General features: G+C 39.9%; 1 protein-coding gene across 6 annotated transcripts; it reads right to left on the minus strand.

Annotated features, from left to right (window-relative positions):
* Nucleotides 1–577: 577 nt before the first annotated feature.
* LOC310922096 (arrestin domain-containing protein 3-like) lies at nucleotides 578–23,424 on the minus strand. 6 transcript variants are annotated; one of them, XR_014592292.1, is made up of 9 exons: nucleotides 22,902–23,424; nucleotides 17,323–17,404; nucleotides 13,088–13,235; nucleotides 11,751–11,853; nucleotides 11,001–11,257; nucleotides 10,427–10,589; nucleotides 9,448–9,602; nucleotides 3,651–3,832; nucleotides 578–3,139 (listed from the first exon to the last, which is right to left on the minus strand). XR_014592292.1 is itself a non-coding variant. In XM_083882434.1 (9 exons), the coding sequence occupies exons 1-8, from the start codon at nucleotides 23,179–23,181 to the stop codon at nucleotides 9,139–9,141; spliced, it is 1,209 nt and encodes a 402-aa protein (XP_083738560.1). In that variant the 5' UTR covers nucleotides 23,182–23,424; the 3' UTR covers nucleotides 578–3,832; nucleotides 9,098–9,138. The 6 variants fall into 6 exon arrangements, 4 of the variants coding, with proteins under 4 accessions (XP_083738560.1, XP_083738559.1, XP_083738561.1 ...); XM_083882434.1 differs by adding an exon at nucleotides 9,098–9,159 and having other exon boundaries at nucleotides 578–3,832; XR_014592293.1 differs by having other exon boundaries at nucleotides 578–3,832; nucleotides 9,098–9,602.
* Between the last annotated feature and the right edge of the window lie 229 nt (nucleotides 23,425–23,653).

Raw genomic sequence — 23,653 nt, forward strand, 5'->3', positions numbered from 1 at the left:
AAAGTTTAGTTCCTATCTAAAGGGGGGGCAACAGAAGAGGTGGAGCCAAAAGGGGGGAATTACTTCATCACTTGTGCTTCTAACTGGGGATTCTTGTCAATTATGTTAATCTGCCAAGCTTATAAAATTGTATTCACCCCATGCGGGTTGGGCATTTTTCCATATCTGCCCCTGGAGCCCTCCAATAAAGACTAGCCTTTATATTACCTCCTATATGAATATTGTCTCAAAAGTGTGTTGTTTTATTTCTAGGTCTTTAAGGCATCACTAGCAATAAACCTAAAGGTAGAAAAAAAATCATGAGCAGTGGTTGTGGTCTAAAAATGTAATTTCAAGAAAATGTTGCACAAAAATGGTCAAAGTGTCTGTCCTTTAAATGACACTGATGATAATTTAAATTCTGACATTGCCACATAGCATTAGAAACTTTAGTTATTAAAAAGGGTTGTGCTGCTATTAGAAAAAACTGTTCTAATCATTGTCACTCAGCTATAAAGGAGTTCTGAGTCTATAATCATAATGAGAGACAACCTTATTTTTTATATTTCCTATTGGTTTCAATCAAAACTCAGGCATAAATGATTCACAGTGTTATTAATGGGGAAAACTCCCTAAAAGATCTTTCTGGGTTCTCCGTAGTTGGCAGTTACAAAGTCAAAATTAAATAAAAACGCTTTATTTGACACAATAATTCACACATTTAGGAAGTCTACTGTTTGCATTATACAAGGAGTTAAATCCAATGCTTGGTTTGTCTATGTTAGTAGCATATACCATAAAACCTCCTGTAACAATACCGTGATAATTTAGTGGTCTTTGGTACCTTTAAAACCAACAGTCAGAAACAGCATTTATTGGACTCCTGAATCCTGGCTGCTAGCCTAGTGAACCTTGCCTTAGGTCAAAAGACACTGATACCAAGCAATGATGATAGCCCATTCTTTCAGAGGTTCAGCTGTGTGCAGTATACAGAAACAAGATGCTATGGCAGTGCTTCATTTCTGGAATGTTGAGGAGCTGTATTAATATCTTGCAAAGCTCTACTGACCAAAACACAAATCACAGATAGTGATTTCCAACATCTGGTAACATTAGACTTCTAAGTAAACAGCAAGACACACCTTATTGACCCCAGTTCAACAAACCAGCCTTCATATCCCAACTGCAAATCACTGAGTTATCTGGCTTTTAAAGTAATTCCCCTTCCCCAGTTTCCTCCCACCCCTACAAAAATGTGCAATCCCTGCCCCCACCATATGTACTGGAAAACACTAAATAACTTCAACAGAGGTCACAAGTTACAGTAATTTTAAGCAGTGTCCTGAAAAAAACATTCATATCCTGTAAGTTGTTGGTATTTTCTAAGTTTAGGAGATTGTATTATAGCTTCCCAGCTGAAACCTAGTCCTAAGAAACCATTGATATAAACAAGACAAAGGAACTGAAGGTGCTGAAACTCAGCTCTTGTACTAATCAGTGGTGTAGCTCCAGAAATAGTTTTTCCCCTATGTAGTTGATACATAGCATATGCATTTCTGATAGCAAATTAATCCTTATGGCTGTTATTTTACACAAAGACACATATTAAATGTTTAAGTCACAACAATCTTAGAGATTACAATTAAAGCATTTTAAAGCATTTAAACAAAATTTTAAAGTTTCATTTTCAAAAGGAAGAGCAATAGAAAAAATTTAATTGTTTTCCACATAGTTCTCTTAAAATAAAGTCCATAAGGACATATTCAGCACCAAAAGTTAATTAAAAAAAACCAAACACAAAAATAAAAACAAAAAACAAAAAACAAAACAAACAAACAAACAAACAAAAAAACAAAAACAAACAAAAAACCGCAACCAAAACCCAGCCATAGAATAGAATCTATAAAGCAAGCATTTAATATTGCCCTTTGTTTCTCTAATGCTTCAATTTTACTTTTTCCTAATTCAGATCAAGATTCTATATCAAATACCGGGCTACAGCTATGAACTTATCGTGCCTCTGAACAACTAATAAAAAAGTTTAAGTGGAAAATCTTCATTTGATAAGGTTTTAGAATGTTTCACTCCGATCCCAGCCTGTGATGCAACATCAATTATGACAACACTGGTCAATTTTGCTTCATATACAGTTTTTCCAATATACTGGGATAAGTGCTTTAATGCTATGTATATCAACAATTGTTCCCTAGTCTGTTAACAAAAAAGAAAAAAAGTAAAATCATCAAATGCCTTTTTATGCCAACAATTTTAACTTGTAAAATTTTGTCTAGTTGGAAAGGATTGAAGGAAAGGACAGTCACAAAAAAAGCAGCCTAAGACATCACCCAATTTCCAATTCTTGCTTATCAAAGCCCAAACATTTCAACTGAATCACTTAAGACGTGACTCGCATTTAATCACCCTGTCATCATTTTTGGAACATAAAATATCTTTCATGTTCTCATAAAGGCCACTTATGGGAAAGCCTATTTTATTATATTTATGAAGCCTTAAAAATAAGGCATAACTTTGTAAGAATGAGCACAATACAGAAACATCAGCTTTCCCTCCCCTCCCTTCTGAGCTGTTTCATTGCACAAGGATTCATACGATGAATTAGTTTTTAAATAGTCAACATCAGACATGTCTCAGACAATAGTTTTTGTTGTTGGTTTTTGGTTTTGGGTAGGGTTTTTTTGTTGGTGGTGGTTGTTTGGTTTTGTTTTTTTTTTTACATGATTTCTGAAAAGAAAATGTACATTTACAAATCTCTAGTATAAAAACACTGATCACATCTAATAGCTTCTTTAGACTACGTTCAAGGAGTCAGTACTTTTTCTATATGATTTCTTGCATTCTAGATGAATGTATGATTAAAGCTGTTGGATTTTTTGTTTGTTTCATAGAATATCTTGAGTTGGAAGGGACCCACAATGATCATCAAAGTCCAACTCCTGGCCCTGCACAGGACAGTCCCAAGAATCACAACCTGCACCTGAGAGCATCGTCCAAACACTTCTTGAGATCTGTCAGGCTTGGTGCTGTGACCACTCCCCTGGGGAGCCCGTTCTGGTGCCCAGTCATCCTCTGGGTGAAGAACCTTTTCCTAATATCCAACCTAAACCTCCCGTGATACAACTTCAGGCCATTCCCTTGGGTCCTGTCACAGGTCACCAGAGAGAAGAGATCAGTATCAGTGCTTGCCCCTCCACTTGCCCTCATGAGGAAGCTGTAGACTGCAATGAGGTCTCCCTTCAGTCTCCTCTTCTCCAGGCTGAACAAACCAAGTGACCTCAGCTACTCCTCATACAGCTTCCCCTCTAGACCTTTCACTATCTTTGCAGCCCTCCTTTGGATGCTCTCTAATAGATTTATATCCTTCTTATATTGTGGCACCCAAAACTGCACCCAGGACTTGAGGTGAGGCCGCACCAGTGCGGAGCAGAGCAGGACAAGCACCTCCCTTGACTGGTTGGCAATGCTGTGCCTGATGCACCCCAGGACACAGTTGGTCCTCCTGGCTGCCAGGGCACTGCTGACTCATATTTAACTTGGCATCGACCAGGACCCCCAGTTCCCTTTTCTGCAGAGCTGCTCTCCAAGCCTCTTGTTCCCCAGTCTGTCCGTACATCCGGGGTTGCCCCATCCCAGGTGCAGAATCTGGCACTTGCCTTTGTCGAACTTCATACGGTTGGTGATTGCCCAGCCCTCTCATTTGTCCAGGTCTCTCTGCAGGGCCTCTCTGCCTTTGAGGGAGTCAACAGCTCTTCCCATTTTATTATCGCCAGCAAACTTAGTATACCTTCGAGTCCTGCATCCAAGTCGTTTATGAAGATGTTGAAGAGAATTGGCCCTAAAATGGAAATTTTTTTGTTATAAATTGTTTGTTTTAAAGCTCTCAGGACTAGCCCAGGAGTGGTCAGAGCAATTCTCAGCAAACTAATTTGAGTATGGCTGGTAACACTGATACTCTGGCTCAGTTTTATAATAATTTTAGTCTACCAACCTCCAAACCAAGATGATAAGGCCAATGGAGCAATATTTGGGTCACTTAAACAAGCTTCAGGTCAACAGAACCTGGTTCTCATGGATGACTCCAACTACCCAGACACTTGTTGGAAGAACAGTACAGCAGCTCATATATCAGCCATCAAGTTCCTGGAATATGTAGAGAACTGCTTCCTCATACAAATGTTAGATGTGCCAAGCAGAAATGAGGCACTGCTGGACTTGCTTCTCACAAACCAAGAAAACCTGCTTTGTAATATCTGTTAGTGATAACCTTGGCTGCAGTGATCACAATATTGTGGAATTGGAGAGCCAGCTGAGCACGCTATAGTATTAAGACAAAGGTTTTAGATTTTAGAAGAGCAAACTTCAGCTTGCTCAGAGCTCAGTTGGGAGGGATTCCGTGGGAAGCTTCCACAGAGGATAAAGGTGCTAGTGAGGGCTGGGAGTTTTTCCAAGAATGCTTTCCTGGAAGCACAAAAGCAATTCATCACCTTTAAAAGTAAAAGAAATGGGCAGAGCAAGAGACCCCCCTGGCTTAACTGCAAGCCTCCGAGTCTGCTCAAAACCAGGAGAAGCATACCAGAGATGGAAAAGCAGACAAATATCTATTGAATACTACAAAGGCACTGCCAGGGCATGCAGAGAAGCAGTTAGAAAAGCAAAAGTTCAGCCCAAATTGAAATTGTCCAGAGATGTCAAAAACCCAAAGAAAGGGTTCTTTGTGTATGTAAACAGTAAGAAACAGAAGGAAAATATGGACCTGATGTTAAACAGGAGAGATGAATTAATCACCAACAATGCTGAAAAGGCTAGAGGATCTCGAAACTTTCTTCTCCTCTGTCTTCTTCACCCGGCACTGCTGGGCCCCAGGCCTTGGGAACAAAAATCCAGGTTGATGCAAACACAGACCTACTGTCAATGAAGAAAGGGTTGGCATGTGAACTCTTACAGGAGCTTGACCCCAACAAATCAATGGATCCTAACACTATCCACCCAAGGGTGTTAAGAGAGTTGGCTGACATCATTGCAAGGCTGCTCTCCATAACCTTTGAGAGATCACAGAGATTGGGGGACTGCCCAGGAGATTGGAAGAAGGCTAATATCACCCCCATCTACAAGAAAGGATTAAAGGAGGATCACAGAGATTATAGGTCCATCAGTCTTATTCAGTCTGTGGGAAAGTTATTGAACAAATCTTCCTTGGGGCTACCAGAAGTCAAATTAAGCATGGGATTGGGAAAAGCCAGCATGGACTCACCAAGGGCAAATTATGCTTAACAAACCTGATCACCTTCTATGACTAAGTAACTGGCTTGGTTTTGTGGGGTAAGCAGTGGACACTGTCTACATGGATTTCTCCAAGGCTTTCAATGCTGTTTCCCACAGCCTCCTCCTACAGAGGCTAATGTGTTATGGTCTAGACAAGTGGTCTGTGCAGTGGGTGGGGAACTGGCTGACAGGCCACAGCTAGAAGGTGGTGGTAAATAGCTCCTTTTCAAACTGGAAATCTGTCACAAGCGGGCCCCCCCAGGGATCAATATTGGGCCCAATACTGTTTACTATCTTCATAAGTAATCTGGATGATGGAATCAAGTGTACCCCGATGAAGTGTGCTGATGATACCAAGCTGAGTGGGGAAGTGGACACTTTGGAAGAAAGATCCACCCTGCAGGAAGACTTGGATAGGCTGGAAGAGTGGGCTAACAAGAACCTGATGAAGTTCAACAAAGACAAACATCTTGCACCTGGAAAACATCATCCAGAAATGCAGCATAGGCTGGGATCTATCCCTCTGGGGAGATGTTCTGTGGAAAGGGCCCTAGGGATCCTAGTGGACAACAAGCTGAATATGAGTGAACAGTGAGCTGCTGTGGCAGAGAGCCAACAGGATGCTGGGTTGCATCAACAAGGGCACCAGCAGCAGAGATAAAGAAGTCATTCTCCTACTCTACTCAGTGCCTTGTCAGGCCACACTTGGAATACTGTGTTCACTTTTGGTCCCTGATATACAAAAGAAGATGTGGGCAGGCTGGAGAGGGTCCAGAGAAGGGCCACAAAGATGATTCAAGGACTGGGAAGGTGCCATGTGAAGAAAGGCTAAGAGAACTGAGTTTGTTCAGCCTTGAGAAAAGAAGGCTAAGGGAAGACCTTATCACCATGTTCCAGTATTTAAAGGGTGGCTACAAAGAAGATGGAGACTTCCTTTTTACAAGGAGTCACATGGAAAAGACAAGGGGTAATAGGCACAAGTTACTCCTCGGGAGATTCCAATTCAACACGAGATAACAATTTTTCACAATGAGAACAATCAGCCATTGGAATAATCTCCCCAGAGAAGTGGCAGATTCCCCAACATTGGACACTTTTTAGGTTTACTAGGTCATCTTGTCTAGACCATGCTTTTGCCAAGAAAGGTTGGACCAGATAATCCTTGAGCTCCCTTCCAATCTGGTGTTCTATGATTCTGTGACAGAGTATCATAAACCCTGAAGATAATACCAAATGGGCAAACTGAGCTGCTGCTTAGTTGCCATAGTTCAATTTTTTCTTGCGATCTGAAATACACTTTCTACTGGAGACTCATTTTATATATAATTTTTGATGATTAGGTAACTACATATTATTTAAATAAAACCAAACACAAACCAACCAACAAACCTTCTCTTTCCCATCCCTAATTGTTAAGGTATCTCTGCCCGTGAACCCTGGACAGCATATGATTATCCCCTTTTCACACTTTCTTTTCACACTTTTAGTGTCTGCCGGTGCTGCTTTCACTTTGTAAGTTTTGCGCATGTCCCTGTTCAAAATCCCCCTCGAAGAACAAAACCAAAACACAAATATAAATAACAGTGCAACATAACAAACCAAAAGCATTCTAACAGTTTGGCAAGTGATGAATTCACCTGAGATTAATTGATCTTTAGGCAGTCTGTAACAAAACACTGCTTTGCAATAAAAGCAGAAAGGCAACAAATTCTTTTAAGAAATCAAGAAGGTATACAACCTTGATCACGTCTCTTATTAGTTTCCTTCTGTTATCTCTTTCCCCACTTATCTGTTGCTTGTCTATTACAGTTAGCTGCAAAACATACAGCAAGGATTGACTTTGAAGGCATGTAATGTTTGTAAATAAATACGCAATAGGATCCAAGCTGAAGAGGTGATACAGGATCAGCCTACTAGGACAATTTTGAGCATGTGCATATGCAGGTAAAGTCCAGGCTACATCAAATTAAAAGAAAATAAAAAGTCAGGGCATTTGTGGGCCTTCATCTCTTCTTTTTTTTTTTTTTTTTTTTTTTTTTTTTTGGCAAAGCTCTTTTGTTCTTTGTTGTGCAGTTCACAAACAATGGGGGGGTAGCAACAGTCCATCATAAATGAGAATAAGTTGTAGTGACACTTAACTGTATAACATAAGTAATAAGCATGAGCAAATTTTCATAGAATCATAGAAAGCAGCCATTCCTCTCTTACAACATAGTTTGAGTGTTTTTAAACACCTGACTGCACGCTAATAAGGCTGCTCCTAGTATGTGCCACTATTTAATGGAGGGGGACACAGGTTTTCAAGCATGTGGAGAAGTCCTATGATGTGCTGTAGGTGTCAAAGCATGATCACAGGTTCTTTTAATTTATTCACCATACAGGCAAGAGCAATATCACTTCCTTTAAAAGCAAGTCTCCACTATGACACCTTGATCTTCAACACAGAAGGTGTGATTCAAAACCCAAGTCAAGTCAGCTTTTTATGGATTCCTTCATCAAGAGGGGCAAGATGATATCTCATCTGTGGGCTGATCTGGGCTTGGATCAATCTAACCAAAAGAAAAAGAAAAAAAAAAAAACAAAAAACAAAACAACAAAAAAACCCCAACCAAACAATTGACCAAGTGAGCCCAGAAAAAAAAAAAAAAAAAAGAAAAAAGAAAAGAAAAACCAACCAACAAAATCCCAAAAATAAAAGCCACAACAACCCAGTGCATTTCAGTGCATTTCAGCATCAATTGCTAGGAATAAAAAACAAAATTCACAAGTTTGACAATTATAATGATATGTGGCATTTCCAGTCCAAGGGTAATTGAAATAATTGAAAAAGTTCTAGTTAGACAAAACTTTGCGAAACAGTAATAAAAATATTAGATCCAGTGGAAGACTTTAAACTACAAGTTGATGGCAATTTAAGGATAAGCACAAATAACTGCTATAAAAAAATTCTCCTTTACTCACACAGAAGTCTTTTGAATTATATGAGATATACAAAAAACATGACTTGACACATATCACTGTAAACATAATTTAAGAAATATTTAATTGTGAGAAGCAAAGAAGTTTTTCTTGAAATGGCAGAAATTTATCAATTAAAAAATCATTCTACTTTTAAATTAAAGTAGTTAACCCTCAAATATCCTATGGGATGTTTCAAAAAGTTCATGTGTTTGAAACCTTACCTCTTCTTCCTCTCTACAGGAGAAATAAAGGGTACAAGCTTGCTAACTTAGGTCAGAAAAACTAGATGTAAGAATAGTTTAAGTGTACATTGCGACTTTTAGACAACATTAAATCAATTAACTTCATACAGCCCTTTTTTCTGCATTTCAAGCCGGGGCGGGGGGGGGGGGGGGGGGGGAAGTTGTGCTGCATAATGCTATTTTCTTAAAGTGGATCAATTCAGACAAAATTTGGCCAGAGGACACTTTCTTTCATTTGTCCTATATCACTTCTTTTTCTTGAAAAAGAAAAAAACAACATGAAAAGCTTTGAAATTTGCATCTCATTCATGGTTATTCGGTGGCTGCATTTTTAGTCCTGTGAAGGCCAAAAGTGTTGAAGAACTGTATACTTCAGAAAACCTAAGTCATAAATTAATACCAATACATCGCTCTTCTACATGAAACTGCTGAAAGGCCTACATTCACAGAATTTAAACACACATGTAGGCAAAACAGTTTAGTGGTTGCTATAAATTGTTAGGAAGCAGCAGAGGTGAAAGCTTATTTTTAATACACACATTTTTAAAAAATATGTTTCTAAAATGGCAAACAACACTTTTTGAAAAATTCCAGAAAGTATTAGACTGGGGAAGAGTGCTCCCAAGAAAAATTACCTCCCAGGTCGGCAGCTCCAGGAAATAGCATGATGGAGAAGTCAAGGCACCTCATGGAGCACCTTTTAAATTTAAGGTTGCAGAGTTCATGTAAAAAAAAAAAATAAAAATTATAAAAAGGGTAACCCATGCTGTAAATCAGGCATGGAAAACTCTTGATGCAATTCATCTGCATCTTGCAAACAAAAATCCTCCTCAAAACCAACTTATTCCATGTTCATGATTTTAATGGTTTCTTCCAATTTTAGGAAGGAGAAACAGGTTTCTAAACTTATTCCATCAGACAAAAAAAAAAAAAAAATCAGTCACAAACAATATATAAATCATCATAGTCTGACAGATGTACCTACTTCTGAATATAGGGGAGGAGGCAGAAAACGAAACTCCTGGATATATGCAAATAATGGTCCTTGCAGTGCTCTCTGAAAATCATCAAAAGCAGCTACAGGTGCAAGGCCAGACTGTCTGTGTTCCTCTGTGACCACTTCTGCATAGCTAGGAGGTGCTGGAGGGAAAAGGTACATACAGTTCAAACAACAAGGTCTTATGCATGACAAAATATACACCATGATAAATATTAAACTTCAACCACTGAAAGATTCACCAGCAGATAAACAATGACTTAAAAATTGTTAAACAAAAAAGAGATACTATTTTGTTTTATTCTGATATTAAGTTTATGTTCAAAGACAGACTGACCACTGTTTATTGTGGCTTAATTATCTCCTTAAAATTTAAATCAGACCAAAGATAATTTAATCTCTATACAGGTAGAAATGACAGAACATTGCCGTCCTCTGTACTCTAGAAGTCTCCAGGTCTGGGATTTGTACTTAAAAAAAAGCAAGATATTAGATATGCAAAAAGAGAAGGAAGGAAATACATAATTCTTTCTTTGGCCATGAGAGATCTTCCATAGAAAAGAGTATTATCTTTTCACAAAGCCTTGGCTACTAAGGCTGATGAGAAAGTCCAGAAACTGCTATTATGGGTTGCAATGCCTTATAACCAAGGATGTAATTGGGATACTGGAAGTGGAAGCAATGAAGTTATGCACAGATACAATGGCATCCTGTGCTTTTATTTCCGCCACTTTCCAAAGAAGCTAGATTTCACTGCCTGTCCTAGACAGAAAGGCAGGGAGGGAAAAAAAAAATCTCTTGCGCTACACAGAACAAGTAAGTGGCAAGAAAACATCCACAACGGATTTCCTGCAGGCTTTATTATAAAAGGATGTAATTTGACTCTGTTAACAAGACTGCAATGAATAAAGCAGACAAAAATCAAAAGAGAGTAGCAAATTGATTGAGATTTGTATTATCAAGTTACCTTCTAGTCTTTCAGGCAGGGTCAGACCAAGCCAATTTGTGTTCATGCTACCCTGGCTGCTTACACTTGATGTTCTGCTACCAAATGGATGTAGAGGAATGGTACCAATGACCAGTGGTAAGTTAAGGAATAAATCCACAGCTCCTGGAATATCAACATATACCTGAAGAAAAATGAAACAAGTATATGATTAAAATGTGGGGTTTTATCAACATTTCATAAGTATTAGTCTAAGTTATCTTTCTATGAAAGTTTTCATGCAGAGCTTTTTTCTAACAGCCCCTTTTAGGGCCCATGCCCCTATGGAGACATGAGCTTTTCAAGTTAAGAAGAGTCTTAACATGAGCCCTCACATAGAAATGCAGTCTACTCATTAAATGCTTGCTTAGTTGACAGCTGCTTTAAGAACTTGCATGATTTAAACTAAATTTACTTACCAGACCTCCTGTCATGACACTAATACCAGAGCATGTATTTCTTTCATAACTAATGATCACAAAATGGTGTGCTAGAAATTTGTATGGCATGTTGGAAGCTACTCACTCTCACGAGTGAAACAAACTGCCCAACATACCATCAGTGAATACTCCACACGGATTATACTACAGTCAAGGATTGAAGGGGAAACAGGTGGAATTTTTAACTGTTTGCCATTCCAGGTTTCTGTTTTGCCAGATGACAAGGATTCCCCACGGAGGTTGGCAACAAGCTGTCTGACTTCCTTCATTTTCCCTTTGGCATAGAATGCCTGGGTTTGGTAAATGGTTGCCTTTGGCACCACCATACGGGAAGAGCAATTCTCAATCTCAGCAAAGATTTGAATTGATTCACCTGAAACAAACAAACAAACAAAAAAAACCAAACAAAAAAACCCCAAACAAACAAAAAAAAAAAACACTCAACAAAACACACCAGAATTTCAGTTTCTTTACATTTACAAGGCAGCTTAAGCAAACTTTCACATTCTTTATACTGTTACAACAATGCTGCTATCACTGCTCTACCTGAAAAAACCATCCACTGATGCTAATAGAAACAAGATCCCCATGAGCTGTTCTAAAAGGAAAAAGAAAACAACACATCCAAAAAAACCCACAAAACAGTCTAACACCCAAAACATGCCAGTCTAACAGATGAGGTCATTGAACCATCTAGAGATACAAGTAGCCCTGTCTTAGTTAACAGGGTATGCGGAGAAGATTGCTAAATGCAGACGTATGTGGTACAAATATCCTTAATGTCTCATTTACGTAAAAACAGTAGTACAGACTCCAGCTTTAAAAAGGAAGGAAAACCACACAGAATTAATTATAGGATCACATACCTGGGGTGTAGCCCTTTCTTTCAATTTTGGCACTTAAAGATATTGGGCCTGAGGTACAAAGCCAACAACATAGTGTCTTTTCTTTTGTGCCTGCTTGAGGTGACTGCAAGAAGAAGAAAAGTATTGTCCATCAAATTAGGATCTTCATGAATCTCATCAGGTATTTAAACCAACATAGGAAAATAATAATTTTCATAATGTGCTTATTATTACATATTTTGATAAACAAAGCTGCTTTCATAGTGAAAGTCTCAAGCAGTTTAAACAGCATTATACAGATACAATGTTTGTACTAATCCCACTGGTGTATTCGTATTGCTTTTTCTTCGATCCTCCATACTACAGCCACAATTAAAACAATACTAAAAGAAAATACTGTATAGCTTAAAAGGCTTCATAGCCTACACATCCCAACATAATGCTGCAGAGCTTTTCATTTAACTAACAGCAAATTAGAACATCTTCACACTTTCCATTAAGCTGCATTTCCAAAGCAAAATAACTAAGATCAACTACTGTAATCTTTACTCCTGCTATTTCCTCAGTTTCTGAATAATCCTGTTTCATCTATGTTAGAAAGACTTATTTTACACACCAGGATTTAGGGCTTGATCCAAAGCCCACTAAAGTCAAATGAGAGACCTTCGATTTTCATGGAGTTTGTGCAAGGTCCCTTTGCAAGCTGATTTTTCACCCATACACATAAGAAATCTGTTTCAATGGCCTTCTAATTTTCTTTCCCCTCTAGATCAAAATTTGAGAAGGGGATAAAATAAAGGATTTTTAGGCCAGACTGAAATCAAATCCTCACTGAAAGCAGTTGTGATAATAAAGTTATTTTAATAAAATGATATTTCAAAAAAGGATTATACAGAATTGTGATTATTTCCTCCCCATCAGTAGAAAACTATACATGTGGAAATTATCAATTATGCACTGCAGTACATTTTTTACTTTGCATTTTTAAGTTAGCAGTCCCTCACTAAAATATTAAGCATTGCATTGTTCCTTCATAGATTATTCTTTATTTATAATTTAAGAGGACTGGTTAACCAAATTTTCTTCCTTAATGAGAGTCTACAATGTGGTAGCATCAGTTTAGACCGACAAATGCATTTTACGTCTTGTAAAGATAAAGCAACTCCAAGTACAGGATAACTTAGCCTTCAAAATACCAGCAGTTAAAGAGTTGTTAAACTGATATAATACTTAAAATAAGAGCTGTACTTAAACTAGCAAATAAATTTTAGGTAAAGTTACATGCTGATGTTCTTTCAGTTATTATACTTCAGTATTTTTATGCCAGAAAAGGAATGAGTAGTTCTGTCAGTTCTTACCAGTAACGAAGGAGTGTTGATATCTATATGTTCAAAGACTGTAAATTCCTTTTTTAATTTTACTGGTAGAAGCCAAGGCCTATGCAATTCAGCTTTCACCCAATACCGCACACTGCCGTGTCTGCCTTCGAATGAGGTAGCAAGTGGTCTGTGCAGGACAAAGGTCAAAGTTGAGTAAAGTTTTTTCTCTCGTTCCAGTAACGATGCAATTGATCAGATTTGGAATTAGTATGTTGTTGGGGTTTAGGATTTTTCCCTTTGTTTCTTTCTCTTATGGAATTTTCTCCCATTTTGTTGCTAAGAAACAATAATGACCAGTACTTCAGAGAGACGAAGGAAGTAACCAACAGAGAAGGGGGGAAGTGCAGCTGGTTTTACTATCGTAGCTGAGGGGGCATTCTCCTGGGAAGGGCAGAGATATCGCGAGACGGGCTGGGGGAAGGGGCTGGGTGCAGCTCCTAGCTCACTCTTACTCTCTAGACGTCGAGGGGGGAGAGATTCCCTGCTGCTGCCGCCGGAGCCCAGCCCTGTCCTGCTTCTTCTGCCGTGGGTGAGCCTTGCCTTTGCTCGTGAGAGCAGCCACTGAACTGGGACCTTATTAACACCCTACCTCACTAAAAAAAAAAAGACAGACTCTTACCATCTGCTCGGGTACCTCAGGGGAAACCCCGGGATCCCGAGCCCTTCCCCCCTCCCAGGAAGCCTCTCCCTGCCGTGTTCGGGAGCCGGGCTGCCACTGCCCGGCCCCTGCCGTTTCTTTGCCACTGCTCCGGGATTTTTGCTACACTGTAGCCCGCACGCCCTGCCTGCCGGGACGCCCCGCAGTTCCAGCTACAGGTGCGGAGTTTCTGATACATCTCGTCTACCACTCCGGGATTTTGCTCGCCCCTGCTGTTCCAGCTTGCTGCTTCCGAGGTCCCTGCTACAGCTCCTTTTGCTATCCAGAGGGGGCAGCGGGATTGGCTGCCCCTGGGAGTTCGTAAAGGAAGCCCCTTTTCCATCCCTTCTGCTGGCTGTGCCCGCCATTGTCCACGTGCAGAGAGACGACCGAACTCGCGCCACATCGCCCCCTGCAGCCGCGAGGGGATCGTCGCACCTGCCCTGCCCAGCTGGGGAGCCACCAGCGCCCCTGCCGGCTGTGACCATAACTACACCAAAGGGGAAGGTGCCTGACAGCTGAGAGAAGGGTGTTACTGGGTTTCTGGTTTTGTTTGTTGTTGCTGCCGTCGTTGTTGTTTGTTTGCCTTGTTATACATACTAGTAAAGAACTGTTATTCCTTTTCCCATATCTTTGCCTGAAAGCCCCTTAATTTCAAAGTTATAATAATTCGGAGGGAAGGGGGGCATATTCTCCATTCCAAGGGAGGTTCCTGCCTTCCTTGGCAGACACCTGTCTTTCAAACCAAGACATATGTAGAACTGTATTTTTAATGTATCATAATAAGCATAACTTATTTGCAACATTTCCATATCTCAGAAAAACGTAATGTTAAAGTTGGGGAAATATATAATCTCTGATTCATTCAACAGTAGTTTTGTAGAAGTTTAAAGAATCAATTAAAGAATTGTGCAAGAAAAGTGCCAGAAGAATAGACATCTCCTTTAGAGGCCATTTTCAAGTGTAGAATAAAGCATGCCTTTTTAAGGTCAAATTAAGACCACCAAGAAAAATTAGCATTAGTACCATCCCGTTATTATTTTGGACATTGTGTTCTGTAAATAACTGTGTATTATTTACTTGGCTGGTATCTCAGTGGTTTAACTATAACTAAATGCATTTGTAGTCTGTTTTGCCTTAAGTACAGTAGTTAAATATTTCAATGTAGAGTTCTGAAGAGAGAGCTTTTGAGCATCATCTAATTTTCCTTTACCCTGATGAGATCATCTTAATATATATACACACACATATAAAAAAGATAAAGACTATTCTGCTCTGAACGCTGAAAGACAAAGTCCTTTTGGGGAGTTGGAGAGGGAAAAAGAAATATGTGGATAGGGGATGTCAAACCTTTCAGCATTACCCTTTTATCCTCTTCTCCCTCCTCCTCCTTCCCTCCCCCACCATCATAAGATGAAGGACATAAGATTTTTATATTCCAGTCATGTCCAGTTAACTGTAACTTGTCTTTTCCTAACACTTTCATCCTTTAATCTCCAGGAAGAATTTTTATATTGTACTATAATTAAAATGTATCATAAAAAAGATAAGTTATGGGCAAAGTTTCCATCCCTAAATTCTATATCAGATAATACTAGCTGTGCTATTACTTTACTAGAAAGAATCATTCTGCTACAAGTTTGACATTTCTATTTGCACATTTGAAATGTTTACTTTTTTTCTTAATAATGCAAATGAAAGGATTTTCTAATCAGCCTTCAATGTTTCATCCTGCTTCAGTATCCTTTAAGAAAAAAAATTCAGTAAGGGCAGTCAGCATATTGGTTCTTTTCACTATTGCTTTGTATTTGGTTGCACTGGGTCTGGCTGGGATGGAGTTAACTTTCCTCATAACAGTCCATATAGTGGGGCACACACACACACAGACACACAGGACGACGAGACAGTCAGGGCTGACACAGACATTCATGGCTATGGTGTTTGTCTTCTCGAGCAACCAATACACATACTGAGGCCCTGCTTTTCAGGAAGTGGCTGGACATTTCCCTGCTGATGGGAAGTAGTGAATTAATTCTTATTTTTGCTTTGCTTCTGCATACAGCTTTTGTTTTTTCTTATTAAAACTGCCTTTATCTTGACCCACAAGCTTGTCCATCTTATTTTCTCCCCCTGGCCTGTTGATGCAGAGGAATGAGAGAGCAACTGCATGGAGGGCTGGCAGGCAGCCAAGGTCAACCCACCACATTGGTTTTGTTTTAAATAAATTTTAGAAATATTCCATGGATACAAAATAGCAAGAAATGGTAAGGAGGCAGTATCAAACTAGTGTTCTCCAGGCCTTTTACTACCAGCCTTCATTTTTTCCAGTATTATCAAAGATGGCTTCATAGTTATTCTTTCAAGTCACTTGACAAGACCTTTAGTGTTTTAATCAATTCTTGTGCTATTTTAGTGGTCATATTTGAACATTCCTTCCAACTCAAGGGAATATCAGTATCATCCTTATCACTTCTTATAGAAGAGTTTTTCATCTGAACCTTAAACTGACTTCTAAAAGTTTCCATAGATATGCATCTTCTTCAGCATTCTAATAATATTGACTGTAAAGCCCTGCGCTATTTGCGGAAACTGATCTGTAAAAGCATTTATCATCTGCAGGTTCTAATAAAGCCAGTCCCTCTAATAAGCAGATGTTTTATTAGCTTTAATATTAGGTATCAGTCTAATATTCTGCCAACTTTTTTTAACCTTAATGACTTTGGCACTTGACTTTTACAGTAAAAGGCTCCTCCTACCTCCTTTCTTTCATCTATTTCCAGACTCTCTCTGTTCCTTCATATTTAATTTTCCTGCAACTTGTGTTTGAGCTAATTTCCATGTTGGTAACTCCTCTATGTATAAATCTCCCCTTCACAATGTATACATTAGACACCTCAAATGCATTTGTGTGTGTGTGTGTGTGCGTGGCAATTTTATCTTAAGACTTCTGCTATCATTCTTGCTTCACCTTTGCTTTCTGAGACAAGCGGGATTAGGTATGGGAATGTTTCTTGCTTCATCCACCCATCCATTTGTTTTGGTTTTTTTTCCATCCTGGCTTTTTTGTCTAGAGGTCAGCCTGAGTACATACATCCTATTTGAAGTAGAAAAAAAAAAAAGCCAAACAAACTCTTATTTAGTTCGAATGCAGTTAAGCCTGCCACATCTTTTTCAGACTGAGCCTGAACAGTTAAGCTGTTATCACTAGGTTCTGATGGCCTGCATGACTCCAGTAAAATCTTGCTTCATTTAGAAGATACCTCAGCCCCTCTGCAGGACTCAAATGACACAAGTTCCCCTCCCTTCTTCTGTGAAGGGGTCCAATCCTCCATAAGGAGCCAACATACCTCAGTCAAAACAAAGAGTAACCAACTGAGCAACGAGCTCCTGCTTTGTGAACAACTCTTAACCAGTTTAAAAGCAATTTCTTCAGTTTAATGAGATTATGTCCTCTACTGCATGTCTGAGCACAACTACTACCACTGAAAAGGTTTCCCTCTCTCCACAAGAATTTTTCTGAAGCAGGTATGTATCTTAGCCTTCTCTCACAAGCTGTGTACTGCATGTAAGTACTTACATCTGTGGAAGCTCAAAGCTGAATGCATATTCATGCCTTCCTGAATGAATAGTGTGAAGGCCTTCTTCAGAATTGTCATCATCTAGGAGGGAAAAACCCAATATGCTATTCCACCTGTGAACATTTTACATAGCATAATATATTATATAGGTCTCTTTTCCAGAATAATAGGGATTTATACATTCTTTACAATACTAAGAATACAGCGTCTCAGAAACAAGTCTCTCCAGTCTGTTTCTATTAACTGCTAGATATACAGCTGCAGAATTTTTAAGGTTAGGTTGAGGCATTGATTTAGAAGAATTAAAGACTTCAGTTAAAATAGATATTGCTGAGGTAAGGTAGCTAAGCTTCCCTTTTGTTAACAGAAGCCGGATTGAAGGAACTGATAAATCAGGGAAGCTGTCAAACTAGGCTTTTACATCCTGAATAATCAATAGACTCCATGAATACAATACAATCATAAATCAAACAGTCCTGGAAAAACAGGATTCAGTTGTCATGTAACACTAAAGGTTAAAAAGTCAGAGCTGAGGAAGACAATCTTTCTTCATCATTTTGGGACCCCACCCCATAAAAAAGACCACCGACCCATTTCAAAGAACAAACTACGCATGCTTAATGGCTCTTTGGCTAATTACCATACGAAGCGGGGAATGGGAGGTACCAGAGTTATGAATATGCATTTGTAGTTTGTGTATTCAATACTCCTGTACATAAAAGACCCTGTGATCATCTGTAAATTGCGCGTGTGTATTTGGGAGCGATCCCGCACGCTGCCCGGCGTCGTAATAAACATACACTTTCTAACTTTAAACTGTTAGAGAGTCTTTGTCCGTCATAGTTGGATATTGGTGTTAGATCAATATCCATATTTTTTTAATAAATCATAGGTGCTTGGTTTTGTCTGGAAAGGGAACAAAAGGTGGCAGGGAAGGGACAGATCAGACACGTTCTGACACCAGAAGCAAGACTGGTGCTGCATGTGCAGCACGTACAGTCTTAAGCAGTTGTCCCGGAACACCACTGTCCTTCCCTTGGCTGCAGCGGCAGGACTGTGAACACTCGCTGCACAGAGTGGAGTTTAACTCTACGCCTTGTACCCTACCACAGTCTGGAAGACCACTCCCTGTCCCCACCTTGTTATTGGCCTGCTGGAGTTTGTTAGCCTGTTGCTAAGGTGATGCCAGCCGCTGATTGCAGGGGGCTGGGACGTGGGGGAAGTTCCTTTGCCCGCTCACTAGTGTGTGCTGAGAGGCAGAGCGAAGTGGCTCCAGAGGGCACACTGCCTTTCTTGGGAATGCCCACCTCTGGGGACAGGCAGAAGTATTCAAGCTCCTGCCATACACATCCACTGGGCCAGCAAGGAGTTGTGAGCAGGGGCGGCCGTTGAGACACATGGCCCTGCAGCCTCTTGCATCGCCCATTCGGTTATCTCTCCTGTCCCATGCCCTTGGCCAGCACTATCTGTAATCGCCTTTCAGTAATGGTCAGCACATGCCCCTGAGAGAAGTGCAGGATTGGGGTGTCTGCACGGGGCAAGCCAGCAGCGTGGCCCTGTGATATGAGGAGAGCAGATGGTGAGGCGTGGGTGATGCCCTCCCCCTCTCTCCTTACCTCTGCGGTAGTCAGGCCAGACTGTGAGCAGAGTTGCTGAGCAAATGTAGTGGGGTGTAATGTATACTGTATGTATATGAGTGGTTGGCAGGGGATGTGTTCATGCCAGTTTAGGCCAGTCCTCTCCTGCTCCAGCCTAGTCTGTGATTGACAGCTCAGTACTTGCTTACCATAATTCTGCTGCTGCTGTTCAGGCTCAATGAGACTGCTGATCTGACAGGAAGTGAAGAAGGGATGAAAAAATGTATGTGCAAGGAAAACACTACTATTTTTAATTAAAAACAAACAAAGCCCTCCAAGTGTTTTTTAACAACAACAACAAAGCACTATACACATTGCTTTGCTTTTTCGGTGTATCAAAGACCGTTATTTTGTGACATTACATGCTGCAGGTACATTTGTGTAAATAGTCTTCTAGGGGTTTTATATTTTTGCACAGGTTTGTTTCAGCATTTCTGGTGCACTAAAGAAATTGGAGCATCAGCACTTTTGTAGAACAGTGGGAACTAAAAGAAATCTTAAAATGTAGCAGTGTTCCTTCATGATGCTTCAGACTATTAACAACAGGAAGGGTCTTTTGCGTAATCCCACTATATGTGCCTGAATTATGCCAACCCTTATGTATGGTCCTTCCGAGCTTGTCTGTCCGGCTAGCTCTGCTCTTCAGATACCATACAAACGAGTTAATCCTTTGGGTCCAGATTTCAGACAGAGACATGACCTTGCTTGGAAGAAAGGAGCGGCTCACGCTTGGTGTTACTTAGGAAGGTGTTTATTCAGGGCGAAAGCCCAGGTGGTCAAAGCGTGAGTGTCAGTGTGAGTTCTTGCTTGCTCTTATGAACATGGGCGTTACAGATGGAAATGAGGGGGAGTGACTTAGGTATAGGGGGGCATTGACATTGCCATATAGGGGTGAAAGGGGTGTAGATATTCTTGAGGCCCTGGCTGAGCCACCTGGCTGGGCTACAGCCATCAAGAATGTGTTCACAGATAAGATACAAAGCTATACAATGGGCTAGGCCAGGGCTATTAAGGGACATACAATGGTGGGAGCCAGGCCTATTATGAAGTTAACAGCAGTAATCGAGGAAAAGGAGTGTGGGGGTAGGAATGAACCCTTACAGAAACTTAATAACAAAAATTATACAGAATTTTTAGGAAACCCAAAATGCACACCGCAACACTTTTGTATGTGGAATGCTGAATTGTTTTATCTAAATAACTTTCTATTCTGTTGGAATCAGCGGGTTTTTTTTCTGGGTTCATGATAATTATATTGGAACAAACTGCAAATTTATTGGGGCATTTAAAGCAATACAAGGAATCATGACTATAAAACAAGGTCAGCTTTCTCGTTGAAATTAGGAAATGTTTGGGTCTTTGCTATCCAAGCAAGATCGAGCTAAACTTTCAATTTTTGATACATTAGCTCTTAACAACATTAATTGGACAGCTTGCCACTTCTCGTGCCCCTGAATTTGTTCAGTACTTTCTAGGTGGTGCTTGCGCACTTTTTAAAAAAATCGATTTTTAGACACTTGCTAGGCAGGCGATAGGAGGAAGCTGAATTACTACATGTAATCGATTAATGTAGCAGACAATACTAAGATCACTTAATACTTATAGAGAGCTCTATTTCATTTTAAGTTTTAACTAGAAGTCATATCGGAAAGCAGTTTCCATTACGTATCTTTCAGGCAGACCTTGAAATGGCAGCAGTTACAACTATGTCAGTATTTGGAATCAAGATCATAAATTAAACCAAGGTAACTTCTGCTTTTATGTCAGGCGAGTCTTGGAATCTCACCTTGATTTATTAAAAAAAATATGGATATTGATCTAACACCAATATCCAACTATGACGGACAAAGACTCTCTAACAGTTTAAAGTTAGAAAGTGTATGTTTATTACGACGCCGGGCAGCGTGCGGGATCGCTCCCAGAAACACACGCGCAATTTACAGATGATCACAGGGTCTTTTATGTACAGGAGTATTGAATACCCAAACTACAAATGCATATTCATAACTCTGGTACATCCCATTTCCCGCTTCGTATGATAATTAGCCCAAAGAGCCATCAAGCATGCGTAGTTTGTTCTTTGAAATGGGTCGGTGGTCTATTTTATAGGGTGGGGTCCCAAAATGATGAAGAAAGATTGTCTTCCTCAGCTCTGACTTTTTAACCTTTAGTGTTCGTGACAGCTAAATCCTGTTTTTCCCAGGACTGTTTGAATTATGATTGTATTGTGTTCATGGGGTCTATTGATTATTCAGGATGCAAAAGCCTAGTTTGACAGCTCCTCTGATTTATCAGTTCTTTCCAAGAATTATCAGTTCCTTCGGTCTGGCTTCTGTTAGCAAAAGGGAAGTCTTAGCTACATTACCTCAGCACTATCTATTTTGACTACAGTCTTTAATCCTTCTAAATCAATGCCTCACCTACCATTGAGGTCAGCATTTGGATCTACAGGCCACATACAAAGTCATTGCTGCTGCTTAAGCTGACAGAAGCATAGGATCGCCTTCTTACTCGTAAGGATACATCCTGCTATGAATGACTCATGCACGATTGCATGTTTCTGTCATCTGCAAGCCAGAGGTGAATAAATTTTTCACATGAGAGAATTATTTCTAAGGCAGCAGTATAAAGAACATTTGAGCTAGAAAGACACTTCATGAGTGACCTGAGCTTGCTTGCATCGCCGTAACATAATTAAAATCGATAGCAACTGCTATTTCCAGAAGATCTCTGCAGTAAATATACTTCAAATTAAAAAAAAAAAAAAAAAAAAAACCCACGCACACACAAAAACTACCCCCCCCACCCCCCCCACCCCCCCAAAAAAAAAGCAAAAACAACCCACCAAACACCCAACTAAATTATGTACTCAGTTTTCACATTTTCTTGTTCTAGGAATTGAGTCATCACCACCACCTGACGTGTGCAACCAATCTGCGAAGAGAAGGAATTCTCCTTCTCTTCTTCCCGGGACTGGCCCCAAACAGGATTGAACCGCTTCTAACAAAGGCTGGAAACTTCAGAAATAACAAGCTTAGAGTCCCTTGTACTTTCACAATGTAACTATGCAAACTATAGATTAGCAAATTTAAGACCCACGATCCCACTCACAATGTAATATCCCATTTCCATACCCAAAAATAAGGGAATTTGCAGGGCACTTTCCATTTCTATAGGGGCTTAGCAGACCAGGTTTTCATTGAATGCAGGTTCCAGAACTCCTCAACTCAGAAGCGATGCTCCAATTATACAACCATGACCTCTTATTTGGCCTTTCAGACAGATTTTTACATCTGAGTCCCCCATAGAGGAGTTGAATAAAAGAAATTAAAGTAATTTACAAGTATACTAGTTTAGAACAAAGGAAGAAATGGAAAATTATGGGTGCGGTGGTGATAGCACACCAAAGTAATCCACAGGAAATCTTTTATCTGCCAACAATGAATCAACCTTAAAAATAATTCTGCAAGTCAGACCTGTATCTGTTATGTGTCAAAGTCTAATGTTACATTTTAATTACACTTATGATTCGATGGGATGCTACCAAGAAAGTAATTCACTACATATCTGGTTTTGATTTAACAGCTATTTTCCCCATAGAGAAACAAATCACGCTAATATCACTAAGAAAAACAAAAAAAAGGCATTGTATATTAAAAAACACATTAAAAACAATGCAAATCCTTATGAAAAAGACTGTTAAAATGCAGGTATTTTTAAAAAGTCCTGTTTTCAGGTACTTTGAAAATGCACCTCAACATGCTTTTAAGTAAACGTTCAAATAATCAGGAATACAACCTAAGAATGCAACCAGCATTTCCTCATCTTTAGAAATAGTGAACGCTCTGAGATTGCATATTAAAAAGGGATAAACCAAGCAAAGATACATCTTTTTCTGGAAATATGTCTGCACATAGTGAATTAATAAGCAAAAAGCTTACCTCTTGCATGCCCGACTAGAATGTCCTTATGGTTAAAATACTCTACTTCTTCGGTGTAATTTTGTGTATAGGCAGTGTTGGATCCAGCATTTCTAGATTCACTCCAGCGTACTTTTGCATGCCCTCTTGCACGAATTTTAAGAGCTTTCACTCTAATTTCCCCAGTAACTTCTAAACTGATCCTTCCTGAGACTGTGTCCCCGCTAGAATACACGGGGATATTGCTGTTACTGAGACAGTCAAAGCTTATTGTCAAACTCTTCACCTTCCCCAGCACCATGATTTTTAACGAAGTGTATAAAAATATAGCCGAAGGAAAACAAAACAAAACAAAAAAAGTCAAGATCTCATCGAAAACGCGACCTTCACTTTATACTGAACAAAACCTCTGCTGCGTAAAGAGCCTGCCAACAAGATCAGCGCGTCCCCTATGAACGCTTCATCGGAGTTACCGAGAAGACAACGACAACCACCCAACACTGCGATATCCTTACAAAGGCAGCTGGTCCGCACGTTGCCAGCTCACTTGGAGAACAGCTTTGTGAAAAGCAACCACCCCCGCGCATGCGCGAAGCGAGCTGTGGCGGCAGATTCCTCCACAGCTTGCGTGTCTTTCCTGACGTGTTTGGTTTTCTTGCGTTATTGCTTCCGTCTCATGCAGAGAGGTAGAGCACTCCCTAGTGGAGTCAGGGCTCTACTGCGAGTTCGCAGTACGGTATTGAGATACGTACTGAAGAACTGAGAGAAAAAAT

Source organism: Zosterops lateralis, assembly GCF_965231275.1.
Source record: "Zosterops lateralis genome assembly, chromosome: W".
NCBI lineage: Eukaryota > Metazoa > Chordata > Aves > Passeriformes > Zosteropidae > Zosterops > Zosterops lateralis.